The sequence below is a fragment of the Telmatherina bonti genome (assembly GCF_933228915.1).
Source record: "Telmatherina bonti genome assembly, chromosome: 3".
In the NCBI taxonomy this organism is placed as follows: domain Eukaryota; kingdom Metazoa; phylum Chordata; class Actinopteri; order Atheriniformes; family Telmatherinidae; genus Telmatherina; species Telmatherina bonti.
Window position 1 is genome coordinate 30,297,413 of NC_136621.1, and position 13,020 is coordinate 30,310,432.

The window sequence follows — 13,020 nt, forward strand, 5'->3', positions numbered from 1 at the left end:
TTGTCATATATTTATACATTGATACATTAGAGAAATCGAGCAAGGTACTTCTCAGTGCATCAGGTGACGTCCCCATTGCTACATAAGTAATGGATGGCTAGACTACCTATAACTATAAGAACAAAGAGCATAACCTGGACAGTTGGGTCCCATACATGCAGGCTCCAACTCAGGAGATGCCCATATCCTAACTATAAGAATCATGGAAAAGGAAGGTTTTCAGCTTAATAATATCTATATATATCTATATAGATATATATAGATATATATAATATATAATATAATATAATATTGTTCTGTTAATCAGGCTGAAGCGCCTCTTCTTGTCTCCCACATCTGAAGCGGCTTCCTTCGACTTTGCTGTCGTCTCTCAGCAGCATCTCAGCAAAAAGACTTGATTATAAAAGGGTAATTTATTACAAAATAAAAGGAAAGATTACAAAGTATTATAATGCGCTTGTGATCAACAAGGCCACCGAGGATGTGTGAAACTTTCTCAGTCCCTTACGGCGAATTTAGTCGACTGCGCATGCACACTTCCATATTTCACCACACTAGTGTGTGATTTTTATCCATTCTGATCAGGTTCACCTCAGAATCTTACTTTTATGACATTTTCTTTTTAGTTCTCATTTCTGAATATCTTTGCTGGGTTTGGTTTTACACAATACTACCAATTATTTTAAACTGAATGCTATAAATCCCTACATCCCAAAGATGTCAGATGCCAGAGCCTACAGCTACAGTCATGTGAAAAGGAAAGTACACCCTCCTGTAATTTACAAGTTTACATGTAAAAAAAAAAGATGGAAACCATTCATGCTTTGCCATATTACACTGTTGATTTGGTTTACAGAAACTTAGTCTAAATGCAGAAGCAGTGTGTGGAAAAACTTTTTTTTGAATGATCTAGCACCTTCTACATGTAAATGAAGCTGTTATGGTTAGAGCAGACACTTGCCAGCCTGCAGACTCTTACAAGCTCCCGCAGCTGTGATTTACATTAATTGGAGCCGCACTGGTCTGGATTTACTCGCTGCAATGATCCATCTGAACCCTGCACTTGGCAGTGGAATATTTCATTCTTCAATTAATCACACATGTGCACTTGCAGGGTATTTCAGTGGTGGAGATCATGGGTTGTCTCCAATTTAGCCTTTTATCCTCCCACTATGGCAATGTGTGAGTCCAGTATTCAGGTGTGCCCTTCTGACTGCTAATGTCCCCAGTCCAATATGAGACAAGGTTGGAGGGTCATCTTCTATTCACACACAGACACACTGCCTGTCACTCACACGCACCACTCTTCTCACTTGACTGCTAATGTAGTGGAGCCCTGTGGCACTCACTCAGCATCCACCACTGTGGCTTTCTGCCCACACCGACATAAAATGCTTCATTTAACAGAATTCAGGATGACATAAACAGAGCGGCGGAAGGGCTTTTCATGTCTGCGTGTAAACAGAAAGGGAAACTTTACATTTAAAAATACTAAAAGTAATATGATTATAATAGCAGGAGTGGGACATCAGGATGTGGTTTTATTTGGAGCTCTGCAACCCGCTGAAGTTCTTTTCCACAACACCGCCCACCTAAAAACATTTTCCCAGCTTCCTCCCCCACATCAGTGAAGCTGTCAGGCAGCCATGCCAGTGCATAGTTTCTAAGGCTGACTTTCCCACTTTAAGCCATTCAGCAACATTTAGTAAATGTGATACAAAAATGCTAATTATGCTCCCTATATACAAAGTGATCTCCTTTTGTCATTGTGTTGATGATGTATCTCATAGTCACACTGGAAGGATCCCCAACGTGCATCTCTAGGGGGATTTGTCTTTTTGACACATTCATGGATTCACTTATTTTATAACCCGTTCCCTTTGTTGTGTTTGTTTCTCGGCTGTCCATACAGATGTTTTTCCACTGCACAAGATCTTCCACCTGTGGGACACATTGTTGCTGGGCAACTCTTCATTCCCGTTTTGTATTGGTGTTGCCATACTGCAGCAACTCAGGGACCGTCTCTTGGCCAATGGCTTCAATGAATGCATCCTGCTCTTCTCTGACCTGCCAGGTAAGAATATTGAACAATTCATATGTCTGTTTATAGACATTGTCTTTTCATTTTATCCTTTTCTTGCGCTTGAGGTTCCCGGTACCAGGAAAACAAGGTTAGCATCTGGTTTCATGGAGTGTGACGTCCGGTCTGTTATGTAAATATGGACATGTGTGGATTCACAGAAAATCCAGAACCTCTCCTTAAAGCTTTTTAACTCTTTATAGAGCACTCAATGAAATACCTTAAAATTAGCAATTTTAACTTAAAATTTTCCTTCTGGTATGTACCAAGACCTCCATTCTGTTGTTACATTAACAACAACAACAACAACAAAAAAGAAATTAGTTTCATGCTGAAAGAAAAATGAAGTGATCAGAAATAGTCACTTGCCCCATAAAGGGTTAATGTGACCAACAAATATAGTCAAGGCAACAAAAAATTAAAAGAACAGGCTATCAAAGTCTGAAAAAATATGTGTAAGCAAATAAATCCCACTGGCCTCCTGACGGTATGTTTATGGACCAGTGACGCCTGGACTGAAAGGTCACAGCTCACCAGTTATAAAACTGTAGGTTTTGTTTTGCTATGACCAAGATGCAAAGGAAGGCTGAAATTATGCGTCACGTTTGAAAAACATTCTAACTTATCTTTCTTGCCCCCAAAACTTACATCCACTGGGATAAAACATCATTTCATGAAAACCTACATCTTCCAGCATGAACACATACAGAATCACAATTCGCAGTCATTTCGCATAACAGAAATTTCCCACCTAACCGCTGATGATTTGTGACATGGATATTAAGTTGGTGACATCAGCATATTTCTACTGGATCACATGATTCAAAGGAAGATTTAATCATAAAAACGATAACGATGCAGTTATAAGCGGTGTTATGCATTGTTCCATCTGTTTATGGTGTTTTTGCCTACTTTTTAGCTAATTTAGGATGAAATATCATTCCAGAAGAAAATTTACACAGCAGAAGAAGTTCTGGAGGTGATTTTAAAGATTTTGAAGACAAAGTTGTTTGCCCTAGATTTCTTATCGGATACAAGGACCCAACTCTTATCTGAAAAATGTCTTGCTTTTTTTTCACTAAAACTTTTGTACTCTTTTTCTTCAGTAACAAGGACTTAGAAAATTCTGTTTCTTCTTCTGCTTGATTCTTATTTACTTTAACACAAAGGCATCGCAGTGATGCTTCCACGTCTGATGAAATCGCACACTCAATTGTAGAGAATTATTTTATTTTTGGGTATGTCATTTTCAAACAGAAACCTTTAAAATAAAACCCTTGGAGCTTCAGAAGCTTCATTCCATACCACAGTAAAAAGAACTTAAATGGTATAAACCAAAGTGAAATGCTGAATTTCGAATGACTTCAGGTAAATTAGCATGTTTTGCATGATGAGAACTTATTGAATTGTTCAAAGTTTTTTTTTTTTTTTTTAAAATAAAAAAAGCAGCATTCACAACTCTTACTTCAGCTTGTGCTCATTATCAGTGCAGCCTCGTGGACCATTTTCTTTTACAAACTGTGTCCAGACACTGCTCAGCTCCTTTCTTTAGCTGAATTTCAGAATGACTACGGGATTATGAAAGCACCAATGAAATGTTGTACAATAAGCGTCTCCTCCTGTTCAGCTTCTGTGTTGCCATACTCAACTTGTTTTACTGTCCAAGTCAAACAGATTGATGTGATTAAGACACGAAGGCAAAAGGAGTTTCAGCCCTCCATATAAAGGTAAAATATGTCTGCCTAGAGCTGCAGTCAGTTTCTTTGGCAGGACTGCCTGTTGTTGCCAGCTTGTGTCTGTATATCACTGCCAGCCTCATTTTCACAGCTTGTTTATACATGGATAGAAACTGCGTAGTACTTGGCTCTCTTCCTAAACTATATTAGGAGTGGGTTCTGGCCTGTAAAATGACCTCAAACAGGACACTTAGGTTTCCAGCGATGTTTTGGTTCACACTCCAGACAGTTTTATGCAACTTGTTACATGCATAAATCTGGAACATACCGGATTAGTGCATCATTTATCACTTTAAGACAGAAAGGGTCTTACTACTTTGAGCCTATTATATTTTCCGGTCACCTTAAAGACTTAATTTACACTGATGCTTTTATTCTTATATTGGTTATTGTAGTGTATACTTGTACATTTATAAAGATGTATCTTATGTGTGCCACTTTCATGTGTCTTTGTATGCCTAAAGCCAAAAGCTGCTGAACAAAATTTTCTTGTCCCTGGCATATTGACAGTAACGATTTCTGAACGACCTGTTTTAGTAATACTAGCATTGGAGCTGTTGACATACCCGTCTGCTGGCGTCTCATTCCAACACAATGTTCCCACCTGGAATATGAACTTTAGAAGATGAGTTAATCTTCAATGATTTCAGCTGATAGTGTTCAATTCCTGTCGTGTCTGCCAGCACTACCTTGGGCTAAAAATGTCAGCTCTAGAACTCAATATATGACTAAATATCCATCAGAAATCCCTCTTTTTAGGGTTAAGATAAAGCTAATGTTTCCCATGAATTGTATGTATGTGTATATATATTTTTCAACATTTTTCAACAATTTTCAACATTAAATTATGTTCTGTTAGACTACACGGTGGGATAGTGGTTAGCACTGTGGCCTCACAGCAAAAGGTTGCTGGTTCGAGGTTTGGTCAGAGGCCTTTCTGTGTGGAGTTTGATTGTTCTCCCCGTGTCTGTGTGGGTTCTCTCCGGGTGCTCCAGCTTCCTCCCACCATCCAAAGACATACATGTTATGTTAATTAGTTACTCCAAATTACCCATAGGAGTGAGTGTGTGCGTGAGTGGTTGTTTGTCTCTGTGTGGTCCTGTCATGGACTGGTGAGCTGTCCAGGGTACCCTGCTGTTTGCCCAAAGACTGCTGGGATAGGCTCCAGCTTCCCCGCGACCCTTTATCGGATTGAGCGGTTATAGGATAATGAATGAATTATTATGTTCTACTAAGTGTATCTTTGGACACAGTCTTTGGTAAATGCTTTATAATGCACAGAAAGCTGCATTTGTAATGTAATTTTAAGCATAAGCAAATGTTAACATTCATCTGAGATTTTTTTTTTTATGGGTTGCCCAGAATAAACATCTGATGCAAATAAAGTGCTCTAAATCCTTATCCTTAAGTTGATTGTAAAGCCACACTAAAAGTTTTACCACAAACCTGCAATTTTGTAACATAGATTACCTTTCCTCTGTGTATCCTGGTTGAAACGGTTTCAAATTCATGATTTTTTTCTTTTTACTGATTGAATGTTCTGCAAAGATTGATGCTTTCTCGCTAGTATCATGACCATGATACATCTGGCAAACTTATGTGTCTGAACTATTTATAAGAGCCAAATATTTTTGAATGCTTTGATCATAACTTGGAGCATGTGCAGTGCAGAGCTTAAAAGCCATCACAGTTTGATATTGTTATATGAATAAGTTGTTACAGACTCAGGTAGTGCTCAGCCTCATATTACAAAGGAGGGTCTTAAATGTGAATGTGGTCATTTTCTCGCCACATTTATATTTGTGAACCCACGCCTGTGCACACAGTGAGTTATTGTAGATATCCTGTGATTTGATGGCTGCACCTGCTACTTTTTACTTACAGTGATGGGAAATTGATGCTCTCATACAACTGGAGCTCACATTCATTTGTTTTAGAGTGGCTCCACATGTGTCACATGATTGTAACTACGGCAGCTGCATATGTGGAGACAGAAAAAGACATCCTGCTGGTGGGTGGAGGTTATAAACAAAGAAGAATCCAGCATGCTACTTATGCTTATTAGTGATTTTTGGATTTTAGTTAAAAACTAAAAGACCGAATGTGCTGAGTTAGTTTAAGGAATGATGAAATGATGCATAAAAGGTAAAAAGATCTATGTGATGGGTATCTTCTCCATCTTTCAGATACGTTTTGTTTTGGCATATTTTTAGTTAAATAACACTAAAACTACAAAATCTAAACACCATGTTTGCCCTGAAATGGAGTGTTAGTGTGCAACTTGTTTGATTAAATTGACTATGTAAAGCACTTCGCTGTGTGGCAGTTGTCTCACCAGATTGATACAATTTTGAGTCATGCTGATTTGATCACCAGGGACTTAAGATGATCAGCCATGAGACTGTAAAAAAAAACATAAACCTATGTTTTAAATATTGGTAATGTGGTGCAGCCAGGAGGTCCGGCACAGATCCAACCTCAGTTAGTGATTGGCAGGTACTTTTGGCAGTTAATATTTTTTTTCAAGCAGTGATTCAAAGCAACAGGGATGAAAATATTGTAACAAAATATTGTACTGTTTGATGTGGAAGTTATGGTGTGTCTGTGTTGTTTAAGTTGAAAAAAAAAATCTTGATGGCATCTTGTTGAGTAGCTCTTAGCTTAGCTCTCCTGTTTAACTTTCAGCCTGGCTTTTCAAACTAAGAGCACTTAAACTGACTAAACATACAGTAAGTCATTTACACAGTCCTGCTCCAAAAAGTGTATTTATAATCAGACGGATGTTTAAAAAGACTCAGAGTCCACTGGGAATTGGTCAGTTTTTACCTAACATAAGAATTCATGAGCTGGTCAAGCTACCAGTAGGTTTCACTGCTGGTTATGGCTGGTTGTAGTTCAAGTCTGCCTCTGCAGTGTAGCACGGACTTCTGAAGCCAAACACTTTTGATACCACCATAGTGGTTTATACAAAATGACAGTGAGATAATAAAAAGAAGAAGACGTTGCCTGACATATTTGTTTGTTAGCCCTGTGATGGACTGGCAACCTGTCCAGGGTGTACCCTTCACCTTCCCCAATGGTTGCTGGGAAAGGCTCCAGCTTCCCGCCAAACTTAATTGGACTAAGCGGCTAAGAAAGTGGATGGACGTATGGATGGTTGCAATGGTTTAGTGGTTCCTCAAGAATTGGGCATACTCCTAATTGTTCACCCTTTTTTTAAAAACAGAAAAAAAAAGTAGTCCAGAAAAACACTGTTTCAGACCTAGTGATGTTTAGTTTACCCCAAAATCCATTAGCATATTTGCTCATTGTCACATAATTTCTGCTCTCCGGTTTTTGAAAGGAAGAGTTGTGGAAGAGGACAAGCTCATAGACATATATACATATATCTTCATTATGTCTATGTTCAGGCTAATGATAACACGTTTGATGGCTAACTACACCAGTCTAGCATAGTTAACCTTAACTGAACTGCTGGTTGATGTAGGTACATGTTAAGGGACGTTTGTAATTGTAAAAGCAGCATCACAGGAGATTTAGAAGTGGGCATACTCAATGCAGACTGAAAAAGAAGTGGGTATACGGCATGTATACTTGGACTACACCACTGGATGGATGGATATTTGTTTTATGTTAAAATATGCAAAAGACATATGGAGATTAGTAAATGTAACCAATTTTGTGTTTTATGAAAACCAGCACCCTGGATTATTTTTTACATGCATTTCAACATAATCAATACAAGTGGTTTTTAACAGGCAACCCTAAAATAAGCTCCCAACGCCTCAATCAGCATTTCCGTTAGGCTGATCAGCTAGAAGGAGGTATAAAATAGATGAGTAATAATGTATTTCAAGAATCACAATCTCCTACAATCTGCTCCAGCCCAATGTGTTGCTCTCAAAACAAGATCAATAAGACTCGTAGGGCTTAAAATGAGATCGGAAGTCTTTGTTAGACCCTAAAGTTCCCTACAATAGGTGTGAAATAGGAAATGTCTGCTTTCCTCCTGTTCCTGTGTGCAACTGTCAAAAACAAAGTTAAAGGTCAAGATAATATTGCAGGACAGTGATGCGTAAATGATTCAGACACACTGCTCTCTTTCCCTCCTGCTAGGGAATAAATGTGGCCAATGACAGTAATTCTTAGTGACAAGTCTATTACAAACAACACCAGAGGCTCCGCAGTTGCCAATCTTTCAACACAGGAAAAAAAAAGGTCCAATTTAAAAACAAAAGTTATAGATGATCATTTTTTTCATTTATTCATATAACAATTAAACACAAGTATTTATAGAGATATCTATGTTTTATCTTGATGAAAAGTGTAGTGCTCCAGACTATTCAAAGCCACAAATAAAAATCAATGTTGAAGCATTTTACTTTAAAGCAAATAGAACATCACATGTTGCTATTTATTGATGATGGATCTCATTTTGTGATTCCCATTTACTTAGATTTGTTGCCCTGAGTAATCTATACAATTCTCTGGAGGCTTCTTTGATTCACAGTGGACCTGAGAGACTGGCTGACAGGAACCATGTGTTTACTGATGATGCGGCGGCATTCGCCTTCACGGGACATTAGCATCTGCTTCAGCGAGATGAGATGGCCACAGAGCTGATGAGCCTTAGTTAAACACATTTAGCCTTGAGAAAAAGAGCCTTGTGGCGCTGAAGTTCCTTGTGGAAACATTTTTCACAGAGATGCTCAAAGACCATTGAAGACATACAGTACAAGTCCCCTTTATAGGAAATTTGATGTGATACATACTTTAGTTCATAGTTCAGGATTTGTCTGGTAGCCTGATGTTGAGCAGATAAAAATAAATACATAAAATGATAAATTCAATGGTTTTAACAAGTTTAAATAAACTAGTTTTATGTGTATATTGAATCGAAACTATAAATATTTGCTTTAAATTCACTTCAGGCATAATGGATGCATTTGTGAGTGCAGATTATGATATGTAGACTCAGAACAGAGTCTCATGGACAGTGAGCAGACACTAGCAAAATCAGTTATGTTTAGATAATAAAAGAAAGGAAAATGGGAAAAAAAAAACTAAATCAAATTTATTTTTGCCTGATCAGATATCTAAAAACGATCTTTAGCTTCAACCAAATGGAGGGTTTACTCGCCCCTGGCAAGCAGACAGCCATTAATGTGATTGTTTAATAATGAAACTACCGCTGACAGCCTCTGGCTTCCCCTGGCTGTCCATTTTAAATGTCAGTTTATGATGTCAGTCTACAGAGGCCCTTCTTGACCTGCACTCTGACATTTAAACTGTAAACAGGTTTCTACTGCTGCACTGCAACATTCCTCTTCAACATGTGTTAAGGTCATCACAGGACAGTGTCAGATCATACTGTACTCTCATATGGTCCGATGCCTCGACACCTCCTCAAGACTTCATCTCGTTGGAGAATGTCTCCTTTTTTAACCTCGCAATGCCTCGTTGTAGTGCTACCTTTAACCCTTTAAAGCCCAACATTAGAACCACTTTGGCCCTTTAACAAAATGTGAAAATATTTTTCACAATTTTTCTTTTCTTTTTGTATTTTTACCATTTCCTACCATGTGATAGGTCAAAGTTATTGTAGTGTAATCTTCTGCTTTCTGGTGTGAACCTGGGGACAGGACACCAGTATTATATGATGTACAACAGGCTTTAGAGTAAAGTTTCTACCATAAAGTGATGCATAACTTTTTTTTTTTTTTAAACACCCACCCATCTTTCTTCATCTTTTCTACATTCTGCATTAAAAGGTGCACCGCTTTTGTGGCTGCTGCCTCAGTCTGCTGATCCTGTTTATGTCACATGTATGTTGTTTTTGTCCAATCTTGGATGGGTTGTACTGGAATAATTTCATTGTGCCGAGATGCTGGCTCAATGACAAATAGAGCTGATTCTGATAATGTCTCAGAAACTGTATGTATTTTTTGTTGTTTTTAAATTTCTTTTCTTTTTTAAATGTAATTTACTTTGATTTAATTTAATTTAATTTAATTTTATTTTATTTATAGAAACTGTATGTATCAAATATGATACCTTTGGCTTCATAGGGTTAGTACTGACTGCTTCCACCAAGGATTTTTTTCCTTCATTTTTACTGAAATGAATCAAAGTTTGTTGCTCACTTGTCTCTTTGGATGAAAGTATGTACTCAGTGTTTGAATCTTAATGTTTTTATTATTTGATAATTAAACATGTTTTTCGGTGAAGGTCAAAGAAAGATATCCAACACTGTATATTCTGCAGACTGTGCCTTTTGAAAAGTTCATTAATCTTATGTGTTTTTCATTTTACGGCTGCATTCCTTCAGTGTTTGTAGTGCATCTGTGCATCATGTGTAGACTGCAGATCATGCAGGACAGTGCAGATTTTGAAATGGTTTGCATGTTCAAAAATAGCCATCACAGCTGTTCCTTTTCAAAAAATATATCCTCTTCTGACACGAATCAGACCCCAAGATATTTTTTAAAAACTTTTTGTTGTTTTAAAAACTAAAGCATGCTTGTTTGTATTTAAGCACTTTAATAAGAGAAGCGCTGCTACACCTTTTCTAAATCCTTCAAGCTTGTAGAATAGCTTCCAGCTCTAAGAAATGAAATCCTCAGGACCAGATTTAGTTAGACTTTATTTGAGGTCTAATATGATTAATTTGGTACCATGAGAGGTGTAAAAGTGTCAGCATACACTAATGTTAAAAAACAGGAGTTATTACTACCTGAGCATGATAAACCATACAATGATAAGGCACATAATCCTTAAAGTAACCGATGGGAAACTGTGTACTATGTCTTGAGAGTAATGATTGTAAAATACACATGCAAACTAAAATAATTGTAAGAAGCTGGAGGATGAGAATAGTGGACGTGGGTCTGGATGCCGTATCAGTCGCAGAATGTTGACAGTGCGGTGTAATGCAAAACACACAGATTACCAGGAATCTATTTACCTTGGTAAATATATCTGTGTAATTAATAAAATCCTAGATTTTTTTTTTTTTTTTTTTTTTTGTAGAAAACCCCTTATTGTGACTTTGGTGGCTGCATCTGCAAGTAAACTTTATTTATCTTGATTTGACTGAACAGACAACATTGAACTGAAATGGCTCACCCTGTCGTGTTGATCTGTAATCCTTTTTCTTTTGTCCTGCATTAAACTCATGGTTTAATGCATGTTGTTTTTTCCACTGTACTTTTTGTTTGCTGACCCTAGGACTGGCACGAAGAAGCTTCCAGCAGAGGCATAAAGGAAACATAGAGACCTTGACAAGACGTTTTGGAGCTTGAGCACACTGAAATGTTTTTTTTTTTTTTTTTTTTTTTAAGGCTTTTTTTGTGTGATGATTTCTGGAAATCCCAAGTAAATGGGCATCAAATTCAGCGTATTGTATTGTCTATATTCTGCCCAGAATAAGAATAATTAAAATAAATATTTGAGGAGCAGGACATTCATATCTTGGATGATAAACTGAAACCTTTATCACGTTCAGTCACTGGACCTCTTTACGCCATTTTAGACTTTAGACACTGTTGTATATTCTGTGTGCTGATAAAAAAGTCATTTTCCTGATTTTACAGTTTTATTGTAACATCTAAAGTGCAAGCATTAAGCAACAAATTTTAGTTGATTTTAATTCAGGTTTTTTTTTTCAAATATTCCTATCGCTTTGGCTCTACAGTCCCTTACCAGCACATAGCTAATCCTGCTTTTCTATTTGAGCCTCATTACATCCTAACCAGCTATACATAATGACTAAAATATCATTTATTCTGGCAAAGAAAAAAAAAGGAATAAGAAATAGTTTCCTAACAAAAGAGGTTGTCTTGGTATACCCAGCTGAGCCCAAATCTAGTTAAAGCTGCCATCAATCTCCTTTTCCTCATTTTTGCCTGTTTTAGCAGGAGGAGTGATTGCATGCAGAATCATGGCCCCAGGGAGGGAAAATGTGTTTCCCAGAACTGCTGTAGGCTGTCAGTGAGGAATCTCAGACCACCACTGTGCTTTTCACCAGAATGGACCTTGTAACTGAATTTGTCAGGTCCTGGCCCAGGAGAGCTGACAACCCTGTAACCTTGACACTGCTGCTGAGCAGAGAGAGGGACATGATATATCTTCTATATGACTTCACTTGAGCATTGGCCAGGTGCAGGTCATACCAAAGAGCACTCATTTGCCAGATTCACTTACTTGCCATTAAAATGCAAAATGAATGAGAGAAGGTGTCGGTATGAAAGATTGTGAGGGGGAAAGAATTCCTAATTTGCCCAAATCCTTGGCTAATCCAGTGGGTCCCAGTTCCCTAATCCTCTCTATTTTCAGTACAAGAAACAGGACAAAGATGGATACTGCTGCAGAGGCATTCAGGGAGGAGAAGACTATTGCTTTGCATTGAAAATATCTTCCAAACTTGTAATGCAAGACTTAAAACCAAAGCAGTTATTATGCCTTTAATAACCGCTGGAACTGCTAGATGACAACTGTAGACTATTAATTGCAACAAAATGCCAAGGTTAAGCTATTCTGTTATGCAGTTAAAACTTCCAGCGCTCATTTACGTACTCACTCATGCTTTTTTTTTTATCAGCAAGTTTAAGAATCCTTTGTTTTTTTGTCTTTTTTTTTTTTTTTTTTTTTTTTTTTTTCACACTTTTAATTGTTTTTGTGGCATCCAGTGATTTCTGACAATGCCTATCAAGCTGCTCCAGCGTCCGTACCTAACTCTGTTGTATTCACCCCTTTGTTGCTAAACAGAGATTGACATTGAGCGCTGCGTTCGTGAGTCTATCACCCTCTTCTGCTGGACTCCAAAGAGCGCAACGTACCGCCAGCATGCCCAGCCAGCAAAACTCGCTGGTGACAGTGGCTTTGGGAAAACCACAACATATTTCTCATCTGACTACCAGGACATGCCCAAGGCAGAATTGGTGAGTTTAAACGCTCTCACATTTCACAAAATGAATAGAAATGTGAGGTGTCAACAGTTTATTCAGTCCTGTTTGTACCGTACAAGCTGATCCTGCACTTCATAAGATTTTATTGAGGATATTTGTGATCCTGGATGAAAATGTGTTTTGGAAAAATCTTTGTCAAAAAATGTAATTATTGAGAAAGCATAACACTAATGATTATGATAACACTAAAAATGGTTTAATGATTTAGGCATTGGGATAGCAACGGTTAAAATACTTA

At 37.7% G+C, this 13,020-nt stretch overlaps 1 protein-coding gene across 1 annotated transcript in view; it reads left to right on the forward strand.

The window, feature by feature from the left end:
- The window catches only part of tbck (TBC1 domain containing kinase), a 41,156-nt gene that overhangs the window by 16,107 nt on the left and 12,029 nt on the right, over positions 1-13,020 (forward strand). Inside the window, exons 22-23 of the mRNA XM_079264820.1 lie at positions 1,913-2,074; positions 12,583-12,755. Coding sequence (XP_079120946.1) covers positions 1,913-2,074; positions 12,583-12,755 — 335 coding nt within the window. The remainder of the gene's footprint in view (positions 1-1,912; positions 2,075-12,582; positions 12,756-13,020) is intronic.